Source organism: Paramormyrops kingsleyae, chromosome 9 (assembly GCF_048594095.1).
Source record: "Paramormyrops kingsleyae isolate MSU_618 chromosome 9, PKINGS_0.4, whole genome shotgun sequence".
Taxonomy (NCBI): Eukaryota; Metazoa; Chordata; class Actinopteri; order Osteoglossiformes; family Mormyridae; genus Paramormyrops; species Paramormyrops kingsleyae.
This window is the reverse complement of record NC_132805.1, coordinates 1,566,527-1,581,742: the sequence shown is the minus strand read 5'-3', so window position 1 is coordinate 1,581,742 and position 15,216 is coordinate 1,566,527. Positions and strand designations below refer to the sequence as shown.

Sequence of the window (15,216 nt, the reverse complement as noted above, 5' to 3'; positions counted from 1 at the left end):
TTTGGCAGGTGACCTTGGCACTTCTCCAGAGCTTGATTTCTCCACTGTCAGCCGTACCCGGTTTTGCTTTAGATAAACTTTGTTCGACAGCGCCTTACCTGCTAGTAGGACGGCTGAACAGGTGAGAATGAGCCAATCGGTGCGAAAGGAATGCTGCGCCTCCACAGAATATAATCAACTCCGCAGGCTTGCGTTTACACATTTCTCTGAAAGATTTACCTGTCCGGCCACGGAGGATTTAATTATCACCTGGGAATATGCTTTATCACTGCAAATCGCGTCAATTTCGTCTCACTCCATCGTAAACGGATTACCATCGCAGCCCCTAACATGGATTACCTATAACCTAATACATTGTTAAAGGGAACATATTTTCTCCGTACTAAGTTTCAGAGGCAGCCGTGACTGGTGCAGCCGGCTACAGCCAGGTGCGTGACTGTCGTTCGCATACGATTTGTGGTTTCGGTTGTTACATTGTAAGCATGTTTTGCCGGGTCATTTTTCATATTAACATAGGCCTACTGATAATAAAAGAATGACAGTTTAGTAGAATAATTATAAAAAACTAAACTATTAAAAAATCTCTTTAGGAGACTTTGAGACCAGCGAACCATCGTGATTTGTATGATATGAACACTCGGTTAATAGTTTATCATGTATAGCCTAATATTATTATTATTATATGTTGTTATCGTAGATATTCCTACGCCCGCCGAAGGAGATGGCAGAGAGAAGCCCCTGGTGGAAATCCTTTACGGTTAGGAAGAAAGTCACTTCCAGGGACTCCGAAGTGGCCCATAAGGAGAGCGGTCCGGAGACCCAGGCTGGTCCGGAGAAGACGCCGGCCGGCGGAAGCAAACCGTCCGCGGAATCTAAGGAGAATAAGGACTCCAGCTTAATAAGCAATGAAACCTATGACGATTCGCAGTTTGAGCCCATGTTTAATGAGAAAACGTGTCGGCGCACCTGGAAAGTTTCCCGTTCCGGACGTTTTAAAGAAAAACGCAGGATAAGAGCCACTCTACCCGAAAATAACAACTTTTACGAAGGAAACAGCGCACCTGGCAAGGAGACTTTCCGCTGACGGAAGAACCCCGGCTGCTTTCTGTGTAATGAAAACTGAGATGCAGAGATGCAAAGATATTTTGTAGGCCTATATAGATACTTGCGAACAAAAATGACACAGGAATTCCCCGAGGAGTAGGCTAATGCCTTTAGTTAAGCGCACGTTATTTAGTTTACAGAACGACTTTGGGGGGGGGGGGGGGGGGGGGGATCCTCTAAAGAAGACCAAGGGACACAAAGTACACCAAAAATAACCCAAATATAGACCTGTTTCTGTTTTAGTATATTAATTAATTTTTGTATGTTCATAGGCTGTTATTTATTATAGAGCAGATATATTGGTGGGGAGATGTCATTTCAGTAATTGTTATGAAGGACATACTATGAAGAATTGCTATGGGCAAGAGTGTAAATGAAGGGTGAATATTTATTCTGTCAGTTTTCTTCCTTAAAAAATATATTACACAATTCACAGCAGAGTTGGTCCAAACCTTAGAAGAAATGCACACTAAACGAAATATGTAACGTTTTCGTTTAACTTTGTTGCCATGCAGTTATAATTACAATTATTGTATTTTTAATTTGTATTAATAAAATGAAGAGAGCTTTATGTTAGCTTATATTTAAATTTCAATGACTTAAACACATTTGTTGAACAAAATTTTAACCTTCGTTGGATGATTCATCTGTGATTTAAATCTCTGATGTATTTTAATGTTTTTTTTCCTGTATGCATGTCAATGAACTGTGTAATTCTGTATTGAACAGAAAAGCGTATGCCCAACCCATTCTCTCTTTTAATCTCCTCTGAAAGTGCAGCAAAATGTGCATGATATTCTGAAGATCAATGACTAGAAAGCAGTGATACATTCCCTGGCCTTTGTGTGTGTAAATATCTGTTCTTTTAAACCTGAGCCCCTTTCATCTGCGGCTTTACTCACATTCTTGCTTCAATATGTTCTTTCGTGGGAATATCTGAGTGAAAGAGGCGGCTTACATTTTCTGCTGAACAAACTTGTACTGAATGTCCTTCTGGAATGTAGTAAGTAATAGCTGAGTCTGATGTAAATATTACTCAATTGATCGAATGAATTTCATTCAGTTAGAACAAGCACAACTCAAGCTGTCATTCCCAATTCATAAAAAGTAAATCAGAAGTTGTACTGATAAACAATTTAACTTGGAAAGGAGAAGTAACTTGTGCCACCATCAAACTGAAAGGATAAATCTTATCTGTTTTCATTTTCTGTTCTTTCTGAGCGCTGCCAAAAGTGAAAGGTTATGTAAGTTGCCAGTGTGGTAACATATTGTTAGGGTTACTGTAGGCAAACCATAAAATATTGTGGTCATGCCGACTGGTTTGGGCTAAGGTAAAAGTATGTTACTGCCCCCTATGGCACTAGAGGGGCAATTTCAGTTTTTCTTTTTTTGCATTTTTTTTTCCTTTTAATAAAACCAAATGAATGACTGCTTTTGAGCAATGGGTTATGAATTCAGTTATGAATTCCCATTCAGGAAGTTCTGAGGAGTTTAAACAAATTAGCTAAGAACAAGAAACTACACGAACCAGGAACCAATTAAGTCAATCTTAGGACTTCAAATCACCAATGTACTAAGCTGATGTAGCTATCTATGTCCAGCTTAACAGAAATACCTCTCCTCATTTTGTTGACCACAACATCATTCTGCTATTTCTCACAGTGTCCATTAGCTCACGTGTGAGAAGCGAGATGTTTCTATCCAATGCTGTCTGTCTCCTTGCCGGCCAATCGAGCTTTAAACTAGTAAGTCTAAAGCACCATGTCAGTATCTCTCAGTGCTAACAGACCACGTTCAAACCGAAGAGGGCGTCAACTAGGCGAGACAGAACACGGTTGGCTAAATAAGTTACAAGCGTGGATACGTCTATAGCCTTGCACACTTACATTGTGGGGACCGTTTTTCAAGCTCCACAAAGATCTGAGAATACAATCAAAAAACTAAAAATGCCAAAAGTCTTGTATTTTGTTACTTAAGGTTAAGGTCAGGGCTGGGTAGGGGTTAAGGTCGTCATGTTGGGATTAGAATTTTCCCCATAGAAATGAATGGAGAGTCCCCACAAAGATATAATTATGAACCTGCGTGTGTGTGTATGTGTGTGTGTCATGTAGGGGACTGCCATCCCATTGCACCAAGTGTTCCCTATACTTCCTGGGATAGCCTTTCCATGACACTACCTTCAATAAGAGATAAAGAAAAAAAATACCATCAACAGGTATTCGGGGAAACCCAAAGCTGAAGTCAATGCTCAGCAGTCTTCCCACATCAGAGCAGCAGTGCCACCTTGTGGCTTCAAGACACAAATGCAGAGATAAATTATTCTCACATGGATAATTTATTCTAGTAAGAAACTTAAAAATGTAGTGTAAAAGCAGGGTGCCTATTAAAAAATATGTTAAGATACAAAGATCAACATCCTCAGTCAAAGGGGAAAGAAAAAATGACAAAAAGAAATGTCTGGGAGCGTGAAATGGTTTCGTCCATCACATCCAGAGAGACTTTCACAGGAATTCATCAAATCCAAGAACATGTTAAATGTCACACCTGCGCTTGTAACACCCAGATTTACAGTAAAACTACCAAAAAGATCCTCTGAGATGTATGAATTCCATTATTGTCTAGAGTTCATCGTGTTTGTAGGTAAATTCTCTAGCTGATATGTACCCGTCTTTATCCTCATCTTCCTTGTTGAATATATCTTCAACCATAACCTCATGGTGGGTGTCATTGGAGGGGTAGCCGTGCTTCTCGAACTCTTTCCTCAGGTACTCCTTCACCTGCGAGAAGCAATCAGAAGCATTTTCAACTTGGGCATCAAAGAGAAAAATGCAAAGACCCCTCTGAACTTAACGGAAAAGCAGACACACGAGGGCCCCCCTTAGCCCTGACAAACAAACCCATCCTGTGCACCCAGCATTTCTCACAAGGCAGCATCACGAAGGCTCACCTCTGCTTTGGACAGCTTCCAGTCGTCATTAAGATCCATCTCCTGGAAGGACTCGTGAGACCTCGGGCCATTTCGGATTTCGATGATCTCTATGTCGAAGATCAGTGTACTTTCGGGAGGGATTTTTCCTAAGTAGACAAAGTTTCACTTTAATGAAAATACTTTGCCTGTAAATGTAACAAGAAAATGTCTCCAGTTATTATTTGAAATGAAACAACCCTTTATTTGCCATTCGCACAATTACCGGTACATGGAATGCATATTACTGCATATCCCATCCTGCTTGCCTTTGAAGTACAGGGACAGGCCATTTATTTAGCCCGCCTGGATCAAGGCTTGAATCAGCAACCTTCTGATCAAGATACAGAGGCTTAACCCACTCAGTCTCACACAACCCCCCCCCCCCCTAAATATACATATTACTACTCATGTTAATGAATTTCTGATAAGATACTTTACCTTTCCCTTCTTTCCCATATGCAAGGGAGGGGGGGATAGTCAGTTTTCTTCTCTCCCCTGTACACATGTCCTGCAAACCCTTGTCCCAGCCTTTGATCACTTCTCGGATGCCCAAAGTGAGCCATATCGGGTGCTTATCGCCATGGGTGCGGCTGCCGAGGGGCACACAGATTCAGCAAAGCATTTTAGGTGAATACCAGTGGTAAACATTCTCTGCCTAATTTTTAGGAGCATCAAGGCCTTATTTCAGGTCTATATGATCACCCCCTGCACGTGGTTGTACGCGATTTAACAATGGTTTAAATACTAAATTGTCAAACATATCTTCAGAAGGGTATTTTACTACGATAAGCAAGTGGCGAACGGAGAAGTAAATTCGGCAATTATAAAACTATGCGGAATGATAAAACTAGTAATCAGTTAACTTTACCAATGCTGATTACACGATCTAAGATCAAAGATCACAGATCTCCAGGTTCGGTAGGACCCAGAACTGTATAGCATACAACTTGATTGAATGACAAACTGGTGTCAGCAGCAGATAACGTCTTCTTTGGATAAGTAAGTTGCCAGTTATTGCCGAACCAAGTCGATATTTCACCTGGAATGGAACATGGTGCCATTGCTCTCCAGAAATCCCTCGTAGTGCACCAGGAGCATATCCCCGTACTTGGACTTGCGGTGGCAGAGGAAAGGTTTGTGTAAAACCTCGATTTTCACCTCCGGCTCTGGAAGTTTTGCTCCAGTGACATATAAGAAAAATGATGTGCAAAACCAACTGATACATGCAAGTAACATTTTACGTTAAGAACACGTTTGTTGACAGTTTGTTTGTATTTCAAGTATGAAGGTTTCCTGGCCGCTACTCACACAGCCGCTACCCGAATACGTGGCAGCCCTCGCATTTTTTAGGATGGGATATTTTTGTTACAGACACAGTTATTCAGTTCGCGAGAAAGACCCACATTGCACTCCATTGGCTGAAATGTAAGGAGATGAACGCCTTAAACGAAATATCACGTTTATAATTGGATATAACGCCTGCTCATCTTATGACCACACCCATTCGCTCAGCAAGAGCCCCAAATGATGCGTTTTTAGGAAATCGAGCCGAGTTTAACGTATTACATGCAAGTCAAGACGTGAGATGTGTTTATGTTTTGTTTTATATGGATAATACCTTTTAATTTCTTAAAATCGCAGCTTGACAGACTCAAAACCCCCGGTGGGGGCAATGGGGAACGCAGACGGTCGTGAGAGTAAAGTTTTTACTCAGTCTTAAAAATTAAATACTTGTCGGTTTGAGGTGAGGCCTGGTTTTGCTTTGCGGGGCGCTGAGTGGAGAAAATCCACCATCTTTAGTTCTGTCATTTTATACATCAAATTTGTGTGAAGTGAGAAAATAGGGCGGGACTTCGCATGTACGTCGCATTCACGAAGACTTTACGCCCACAAGCAGCGTAGCGCTTGTAAGAAGAGAGCCGTTCGCTCAGAAAGTTACGAAATTTGTGCTGCCGAATTAAATGAAGACCTGAGGTTGATTGAAGGTTTCCACACGTTTTAATAATGACCTGCGACAGATAAACAACATAAATCATGGAAGGAATGCTTTATAAGTGGACTAATTATATAAGTGGTAAGTATGGTGACGTTTGCTAACTAAACGTAAGTGTTGTGAACGTGAAAAGCGTTTGATGTTTGTAGCTAACCAGCTAGCTAAATACTGTAGATGCTGAGATACCTCGTTACTTGGCTCTACTTTTTATTTTGTCCGAATCATAATGCATAAGAAAGGAAAACAATGAACACTGGATTTAAGTTTAAACGAGCTAAATTAGGAAACCTTCATTTCGTATCCAATTTCTTCGGGAATTTTCCAAATTTGCTCTGGAAGTTTATTTTTTTAGTTGCTCCAAAACATCGCCTTGTTTTCTAATATAGACACATCTCTTGTGTATCAGCATCTAATCCAAGTATGGAACATCTACTGCTAAGGATATGTCTTTATGCGGCTAACATCGGACATGTTTACATTCATAAAATAAAACTTTGGTCGCCTGTGTTGACGACTGTGAATGATTCGGGGAGGCAGGGCACCTAGTACTGGTTTGACGGGATAAACGACTGACAACATTGCCTTAAGCAGGATAAGATCCACGACGAGTGTCTCTCTAAAGGTCATGGGGACAGCTAACCGCATAGATATGCAGCATGTGACCAGCAGCTCCTGGTTTACTGATGTGAAAAATGACTTGTTTAGGTTGGCAGCCCCGTTGGTTTGTGCTTGAAGGAGACACGCTGTCTTATTATGACTCTCAAGAAGATGTTTGGAAAGGCTGCAAGGGCAGTATCAAAATCTCTGTGTGTGAAATACAAGGTAAGAGCGTGTCGGCGATGTATCACGTTTCATTAAATTGGGTGTATTTTTCCACACGAGTGACTACACTTTCTGATGCTCTATTCCAGTTCACTTCTCAGACTCTACCAGGGTGGACTTAACCATCCCAGGGGAACAATATTTTTATCTCAGAGCCATCAATGCTGCACAACGGCAGAAGTGGTTGGTTGCCTTGGGAACTGCAAAGGCTTGTCTTACAGACAACCGGACCAAGAGAGAGAAAGGCGAGCTCCTGTGTGCTTACAGTCCCCGGTCACCGCTGTGTCCCCTGCCTACCCTTCAACCCCTTTACAGCCAGAGCTCAGTGCTCTTTCCCCACTCAGTGCTTCTCCGTTTGTTTCTAATCGTGGTTCTTTCAAACCAGCTATTATTCTGTATATAACAATTTACGATCTTCAAAGCTCACCCAGCTTCTCTGATATTTCTCTCTAGAGCTTCAGGAGAATGCGGAAGCCTTGAAAATCAAGATGTCTGAGCTGCGAATATACTGCGACCTTCTCCTTCAGCAAGTCACCAAGATCAAGGATGGCTCTCAGGCTGAGCTACCAGCCGCTGCGGCAGAGGTGAGGTAGAGCCGCTGGAGTTGTAGTGTACAGCGATCATTCTGGGTTTTCACGGCTCTTTCCCTGGAGGAGGAGGAGGAGGGTGAAGCCGTGGGGACCCTGGTAAAAACCACCTGCACCACCTTCCTGAAGACACTTGAGGAGTGCATGCTGATCGCCAGCCGTACCTTCAGTTCTGATCTTTTGACTCAGACCCCACCGGCGTCTCCTCCGGTTCTGACCATCAAACCCCACAAGGTGAGACCACAACTCAGGGACCACGCAGCAACAGAAAATGGCATTTTTTTAACATTAAATTTAATGTCTTTGAATGGTGCTTTAATTTAAACTTATTTTGCACTTTAAGTTTCTTGTAAAAACTGGAAGCATACTAGTACGACACTGCACCGACGACGTGCTTTTCACAGAGGTCTATTCTCAAATAATTGCCTAAATAATGGAATATTTTAACTCGCATTACTAGACTGAGGAAAGTAGTATTAGTAGTGTTTGCATTAGTCATTTAAGTATTTTAGCTTATGAAGGCCTCCCAATGTCTTGAAAGACCCTGTTGTTTGTATCTGTTCCTCTTTAAGGAATAATTGTCACATTATTGATCTAATAATCAACTGCTCCCTCTCTCATAGGTCAAGTTTGCTAGCCAGTCAAGCCAGAACTCCATTGAAAAGTAGGTTATTCAGTCTAAATGCCATGTACGTGTCTTCATGACACTAATGAGGTCCTTTGGGTGCTCTCTACGCAGCTGTGGAATTAATTTTAGTCGGTACAAAGTCAAACGTGTAAAAGTACAGCTTCTGAAGGTTGCTTTAGCTAGTAACTTCTACTGCTTCTTCACTTTGGTGTTCATTGCAGTCCATGTTCAAAATAACAATGATATGTAGAGATCAGGGCACGTTCTAGAGATGTGTTTTAAGGTTTGATGATCTCTTTCATTCAGGAAAAAGGAACGAAAGCGCAGTTCTGGAAGTGTCTCGGGGAGTGAGCTACTGGAGTCTTTGATGGAGGGACCGACGAGTCTAAGCTCATCTCCTGAAAACACAAAAACCCAACCAGAGGGTAGGTCACCTCACCATGCCAGCAGCACAGCTACTGCTAACCTTTGCCCTACATCTGAGGGTGAAAAGGAATTCAGTTAAGCCCAGGTTGGTGACTAATGGATCAAAGCAACATGGACCTGTTTTCAGGCACAGTCCTGTATACATCTATAACTTGGAAACTTTTAGTTTTTCCTAGTCATTCCACAGTCCTATTAAATTTGAGGCCAGATGATTTCCAGCTTTTTCATTGGTCTTTGAAATCTCAATTGTTTGCCTGTGCTGTGTGTGTGATTTTTGTCTGTAGGTATCGATGTAAATAAAGGACCGGTTCGGCACGCCAAGGATGTGGATGCCCAGCAACAAGTTCCTCAGCTGGCTGACGGAGGGCAGATGGAAGCGATGAAGCAGAAGGAGGCAGCCCTGCCTGACCAGGACCTCCAAGATCGACAAGAAGTTAGCCCCGTACTGCCTCGGGCCCAAGAAGTGATTTCTTCTGACCAAGGCGTGGGAGAAGTGGTTGACCCCACTAAACCGCAGACCCACCGTGAAGATCCAGAGCAGGTGGAAACATTCTTCAGTACTATGAGTCACCGGTATGATGACCCCCTTCCATTGACGTGTCATGAAGACGTAATTAGAGCTTACTGTGCCTTTAATACATGGTGCCTGCAAATCAAGATTGTTTCAAAGACTGATGTATGCAATTCCACAATCTGTTTTTTTACACAAGCTAACCCTGAATTTTGATCTAATCTTCAGCTAATATTATCCAATTAAGTCTTGTTGAACAAAACCTACATAAACATTTTACGTTGCCATATCTAGACTGAACAGATGGTTTAAACGGTTTAAACGATCAAAATTATAGGTGGTAAAATGTGAATCTAATATTTAGTGACTGGTGGAACCTCCATTAAGTTCAACCAAATGCTGTCTGTACCTGCAGATTGGGTCTGCACAGTAGTAGGAAGGTGGTTTGGGGAATTCCTCTACAAAGATTTCAGTTCATGTAAGTTTTTGGACAGTTTGCTTCAGATCAGGTCACAGCATAATGCATATCAGTGGTGAGATCAGGCCTTTTACTTAACAATTCTACAATACAGAATTTCTTCTGTTTGAACTACTCTTGTTATTTTGTGTTTTGGATCATTGTCTTGTTGCATGACCCAACTTGTTTGACTTTGAGATCATAAGGTCTTTGAGATCAGAAGGTGTCTGTCTATCTTGGCACATCCTAGAGTATATTGGTCTCTCACTGATGGTGAACCATGTGGGTCATGGGGCAGTGAAACGGCTCCTCACCAGTATAAAGTTTTCCCTCACTATCCGAAAGTAGAGCATTCCTATGAAATCTTCTGTAAGCTAAAATGGTGTAAAGTGAAGAAGCAATTACCGTCAATTTATGTGGGGAAAATTTTTTGAGCTTTCCCAAACCAAAGAAATTACCTACCTCATTGTACCAAATAAGATACAACCTAAAATAACATTAACATACAGTAAATGCAGAAATAATGATAAATACACAGCTATATAAAGTGGTCCTGCTACCAGTGTGTTTCTGAAAAACCTTGTGTTCACTAAAATTTTGTACTAAAATCCAATGGGGGGAAAAACAGGGTTAGAGGAATGTGAGTCCAAAGGCTTAGTAGCTTACCCATCCATCTATTGTCCAACCTGCTTATCCTACTGGGTCGCGGGGGGTCCGGAGCCTATCCTGGAAGCAATGAGCACGAGGCAGGGAACAACCTGGGATGGGGGGCCAGCCCATTGCAGGGCACACTCACACACCATTCACTCACACATGCACACCTAAGGGCAATTTAGCAACTCCAATTAGCCTCAGCATGTCTTTGGACTGTGGGGGGAAACCGGAGTACCTGGAGGAAACCCCACGATGACATGGGGAGAACATGCAAACTCCACACACATGTGACCCAGGCGGAGACTCAAACCCAGGTCCCAGAGGTGCAAGGCAACAGTGCTAACCACTGCACCACCATGCCGCCCCCTTAGTATCTTATGCCAAACAAAATGAATTAAACAATGAAAACAGTGGTACCAGTAGCCAATTATGTAATTATATGCACTTCAACTAAGAAATAGTAATAATAATAATAATAATACACCAATAAGTTATATCATAAACAATTCCTATTGGTCTTATTAGTCTCAGGTGATTTGCCTAGTAACTGGTGAGCAGAGGGGCACCGTGCGGCCGGGCGTGAACACAGCACAAGTGTGAACATTCCGCATACCGGAATACCAGCTTTATGAGTTTGAACTGTTTTTCTGAAATCTCCTTTGATCAGACCTTATTGCATAATTCTCTTGTGAAGAGCAGGTTACCATGACAGGTTAAACCCACATCTGAATTGTTAGGAAGACTTGCCTCTAATTACCCTCTTTTCAGGAGGCCGTTGTCGTAGAGGTTCACATACATTTTTACGTCAGTGACAGTGTTTAAACCATAATGTTTTGGCAACGTAAAATGTTGTGTGGTGTTTAGTCTTGTCTGTCTGTCCTCGATAAGGGACATATTCCATTGCACTGATATCGTTGCAATGTAACGTACATCACCCAAGGCAAACACAAAACACAAAAAACCAACCAGATGGTATTATTATTTGCACTTTCTTCTTACTTGCATTTTTCCTGCTTAAATTTCACTGTGATGAAGCACTTTTGAGCCGTATAAAATAACAGTATTCTATTGCGTTGAAAAAAAAAAAAATTCTGATGCTTGTATTGGTGTAGATGTATCTTCTTGCAGTAACAGGCTAAGATGTTAGATGTTTTGGATGCAGCCTGTAATTTCTCTTCGTTTTTGGGTATTTTTTGATCCACAGCTTTAGCGATATAGAACTGGAGGAGGACGCTGGAATCCCGACTCGGCCTTTTCTGGACTCCTGTTATGCCATAGTACCAGTGCTGGGTATTCTGACTCCTCCCACTCTCTGTCAAACTCCCTGTTTAATACTCTGTTATTTATCCTCCCAGACTTTATAAGTCTCATGGTCTCTTTAGGGCTATAAATTTCCTTTAGGTAGCTAAATGAGCCTTTTTATCACTAACAAAGAGCTTACTTTGTGAAATCTGAATTATTTAAAGAGATGATACTATGGACTTGGATCTGTGTCCAGAAAACATTATAGATCCAAAGAACCTCCTGGTAGAATATGAGTTTTGATAATTAAAAACAACATTAGACTTAACTAATATGAGGGCAATTTGTGCAGCTGACTTGTGTTAATTTTGTCCTTCAGATAAGTTGGGCCCCACAGTATTTGCACCAGTTAAAATGGACTTTGTGGGAAATATCAAGGTAGGTACACTAAGTATGGTGTTTTTTTTCCTGATGCTTTCAGCTGGGCTAGATAAAACATTCACATAACAAGCGACATAGTGGGTGAGTGCGTCACTGTGGTGCTGCTGTTTGAAGGCCAGCCCTCGGGGTTGAATTGACCCTGTAATAAGCACCATCTATTAACATCACACCCATGAATAAATGCTCTACAGTTTTTAGATACACACAGCAGGGTATCTAGCATGGAGATGGCTGGACTACATAGAAAAGGATAAAGTTGCAGTTCCTAACTTGACCACAGAGTGGCATTCCGGTCTCCTAATTGCAACAGTTAATTTAAAAACACGTAGAAGTTTTGCACTGAGAACTACAGTAATTTGAAATATGTGCTCTCCTTTTATGTGGCTTTATTTGATTTGCTTGGGCTGTTTTGGGGTTTAGCGTATTAGCGAGCATATGGTCGTCAGGTGGTCTTACGAAGTGTGAATGGCGTTTAAGCAGGATGGCTGGCAGATAGCTTGGTTCATGGGAATATTGGCTTCTTAGAGTTTCTGATTCAAATCCCAGGGGATGCTCTGCTGTTGTTCTGTTGGGTAAGGTACTAGATCTTTTTAAGTAAAATATACAGATGTCTGTGTAGTTTTGTGGTGCATAAATCACATTTATCGAAAGTGTCAGATAACGAAACAAAGTGTAATGTGCTGAACTGTCAACAAATCAATCAACTTTGATGTCTGTAACAGTGTAATAACTAAAATCGATCTGTTCTGGCTTCCTGCAGAAAGTCCATCAGAAGTTCTTGTCTGATCCGGAGAGATTCCCAACCTTGCAGGCGATTGTGATGCATGAGCTGGAGACGGAGGTAGCACAGGTGCGGAACTCGGCCACGGAAGCGCTGCTCTGGCTAAAACGGGGTCTCAAGTTCCTCAAGGAATTCCTGTGGGAAGTGAAGCAGGGCGAGCGGGACATCCCTGGAGCGCTGAGTGAGTCCTAGGGCGACGCCAAAGCCGGCTTTCACGTGGCAGGACCCCGTCTGCTGACTGAAGCCGACGGGCACACTGGGCATGCTCCACAGATTACGGAGGACCGTAGTGTTCACTCGATATCTTTCTCCTCGCAGATAACGCCTATGGGAAGACATTGCGGCAGTACCATGGATGGGTCGTACGAGGGGTTTTTGCTGTGAGTTCTTGCTATAATCTCTTAACATCGTATTATTCGTCGTTTTTCTTACTTTTACTGCGTGAGTGTCCTGTCTAACTCGTGCTTCTCTCCAGCTGGCCTTGAGGGCTGCCCCATCGTATAGGACCTTCATGGGGGCGCTGGTGTCCAGGGAAGGGGACGAGCTGAAGGAGGGCTTCGTTAGCGGCATGCACAGGGACCTCGGGACGTACCTGCCAGCCATGGAGCGGCAGCTGGGTGTCCTGGACACACTATATGACGAATATGGCCTGGAGTCGGACGAGGTGGTGTGACCATGTGGACTTGAGCAGTGGCTCGCTCGCCCTGACGGGAGGAGTGGGCTCAGAGCAGAGGGTATCAGAGCAGAGCTTGTTTCCAGAGCACCTGGTCCCAGTGGCACATAGAGCCTACAGAGCCTGGAAGCAGTGATTGCTGATCCTTTGAGTTCTGGGAGCTCGTCAAGTTTACATTTCAGACTCTACCTGTAATAAGTACGCCCTCCCCTCAGTCCAGATGCTTTCGCCCTCACCAGTTGTGAAGATGGTGTAAATCATAGGGAACGGTCTTCTGCCGAAGACATGGAGGTTCCCGTAGTAGCAGCTTTATTTTATGGGATGTTTCTCCTCCCGAGTCTCGCTCTGTAGCCGAAGGACTCCGATCTGTCAGAGCTGGAATCTCCCCCTTTAAATCATCTTCAGCTGTGAGGCTTTACAGGCCAATAGGAGATGGTGTGAACTTCGGGTTGAGTTGGAAGTTCAGCCAGAGAACATTTCTGGATACTGATACTTTTTATCGCGATCATTTCGGGGAGGAAATACCAAGTGTAACCGAGGTGGCGTTTAGGGGGTGGGGGGGCTCGGGGGTGTCGGCAGCTGCACATTTGGATGTGTGCCCTCCTCCTGCAGAATATATGGTGGTCGTGCAAAATCGTGTACCTTGCACGACCCAGTAACACGGCAGTATCCTATATCTGACGTCATATTAAAAACGTGCGTTTTTGCAATGGGACATGTTCCTTCCGGCACAATCCCACGCCATCGTCAACACTAGCAGCGGTCAGGAGAGTGATCCTGTACTGCGCAGCTACATGGAAACGATACACTCTGTATGAATATAACACTTATGGTAACTTTATTTATTTTTCCTTGGAAAATATGTATGCATTTCGTTTATTTAATGTCAGGCCACTGCAGTCATGTTCCGTTAACCAATGCATCTTGTGGGATATTTAATATATCTTATTTTATTGCGTGAACAAATCAAAGGTGCCAATTGCTTTCTCTGCCAACTGTGTGAGACAGAGGTGGGTTGCTTTCTTATTCTTATATTTCATGCAGAAAAACCCCTACTTTGCTGTAGGAAAGCATCTTGATCCACGGATGCTTTGGTCTTAGTGGGCTTCGACCAACAGTGGACAAAAACTTCTCTGATGCCCTATGGTCGCTAAATATGTATACGCCAGTGAATTCTCCAGCTGACTGTGGGGGGCTCGCTTCAGCCTGGAATGTAGAGATGAAGTCTTGCTAGTACATGACCTTTCCTTATCAAAGAATGTCCAAGACAGAATTACAATTTTAATGGAAGAATGCTCTTTTAATTGTTTTTTTTCCAGATTTATTAAACCAGATTTACTTAGCTGCTTTTGTGGAAGTATTATTTACCGGCAACTCTAAAGGCCATGTGGGATAAAGAAGGATTGATGGGTAGATCGACCACATTCCGGATGACATTCTTCTCCTGCCCTGCTCTGTCCCTGATGGAGATACCTGCTTGAGACTCATGGTTTGATGCCATGAAGTCCGAGATTCTGAAATCCAGGTCCAGAGTCTTCCACTGGCTGAAGATAAAACCCTATCACAGGCCTCTACTGTAGAGTCAAACACTACTGCAGACAATTTCACATGAGGAAATGCATGTGTACCTACATCTTAGACTAGCCCCTAACACAGATGACCTATTTTACAGGTTTTGCACCCCTTACATTACAGCACACCTCTCCTTACATCCAGAGATGTGTTCAGTAATTTCCTGAGTACCTAGCATTCCATAGACTCCTCCCTATAGGCCAGGGTTTTTTCATTGGGCCTAGTCGACAGCTGGTCCCCTGCCTGTTTCCTGCCGGGGTCACTTCTGCCCCACATCAACAGTAATGTGACACTTTTCAGCCAGCCCCAAAATAATCGCTGGTTTGACTGGAAAAGTTGTGGGCTGGTTTTTATTTC

The 15,216-nt window shown here is 42.8% G+C and overlaps 2 protein-coding genes across 4 annotated transcripts; one reads left to right on the top strand and one right to left on the bottom strand.

Annotated features, from left to right (window-relative positions):
• Window positions 1-3,420: 3,420 nt before the first annotated feature.
• Window positions 3,421-5,828, bottom strand: fkbp14 (FKBP prolyl isomerase 14). Of its 2 annotated transcripts, XM_023802537.2 has the most exons (5): window positions 5,691-5,828; window positions 5,112-5,250; window positions 4,511-4,662; window positions 4,052-4,179; window positions 3,421-3,881 (listed from the first exon to the last, which is right to left on the bottom strand). In XM_023802537.2, exons 2-5 carry the CDS (start codon window positions 5,168-5,170, stop codon window positions 3,723-3,725), a joined length of 498 nt encoding a protein of 165 aa, XP_023658305.1. In that variant the 5' UTR covers window positions 5,171-5,250; window positions 5,691-5,828; the 3' UTR covers window positions 3,421-3,722. The 2 variants fall into 2 exon arrangements, with proteins under 2 accessions (XP_023658305.1, XP_023658304.1); XM_023802536.2 differs by lacking the exon at window positions 5,691-5,828 and having other exon boundaries at window positions 5,112-5,551.
• Window positions 5,829-5,909: 81 nt separating this feature from the next.
• plekha8 (pleckstrin homology domain containing, family A (phosphoinositide binding specific) member 8) lies at window positions 5,910-14,629 on the top strand. 2 transcript variants are annotated; one of them, XM_023802532.2, is made up of 13 exons: window positions 5,910-6,146; window positions 6,771-6,887; window positions 6,977-7,132; window positions 7,341-7,471; window positions 7,544-7,708; window positions 8,098-8,138; window positions 8,409-8,527; window positions 8,813-9,101; window positions 11,355-11,440; window positions 11,772-11,830; window positions 12,594-12,795; window positions 12,933-12,994; window positions 13,090-14,629. In XM_023802532.2, exons 1-13 carry the CDS (start codon window positions 6,107-6,109, stop codon window positions 13,285-13,287), a joined length of 1,665 nt encoding a protein of 554 aa, XP_023658300.2. In that variant the 5' UTR covers window positions 5,910-6,106; the 3' UTR covers window positions 13,288-14,629. The 2 variants fall into 2 exon arrangements, with proteins under 2 accessions (XP_023658300.2, XP_023658298.2); XM_023802530.2 differs by having other exon boundaries at window positions 7,541-7,708.
• The last annotated feature ends 587 nt before the right edge of the window (window positions 14,630-15,216 follow it).

Coding starts and splice junctions, on each gene's coding strand:
- fkbp14 (XM_023802536.2), bottom strand. CDS start 5,308: ATGTTACTTGCATGTATCAGTTGGTTTTGCACATCATTTTTCTTATAT. Junction 4,663..5,111: donor GGCACCATGTTCCATTCCAG/GTGAAATATCGA, acceptor GCCCCTCGGCAG/CCGCACCCATGGCGATAAGC. Junction 3,882..4,051: donor GGAAGCTGTCCAAAGCAGAG/GTGAGCCTTCGT, acceptor TGCTTCTCGCAG/GTGAAGGAGTACCTGAGGAA.
- plekha8 (XM_023802530.2), top strand. CDS start 6,107: ATGGAAGGAATGCTTTATAAGTGGACTAATTATATAAGTG. Junction 7,709..8,097: donor TGACCATCAAACCCCACAAG/GTGAGACCACAA, acceptor CCTCTCTCATAG/GTCAAGTTTGCTAGCCAGTC. Junction 12,796..12,932: donor GGACATCCCTGGAGCGCTGA/GTGAGTCCTAGG, acceptor TTCTCCTCGCAG/ATAACGCCTATGGGAAGACA.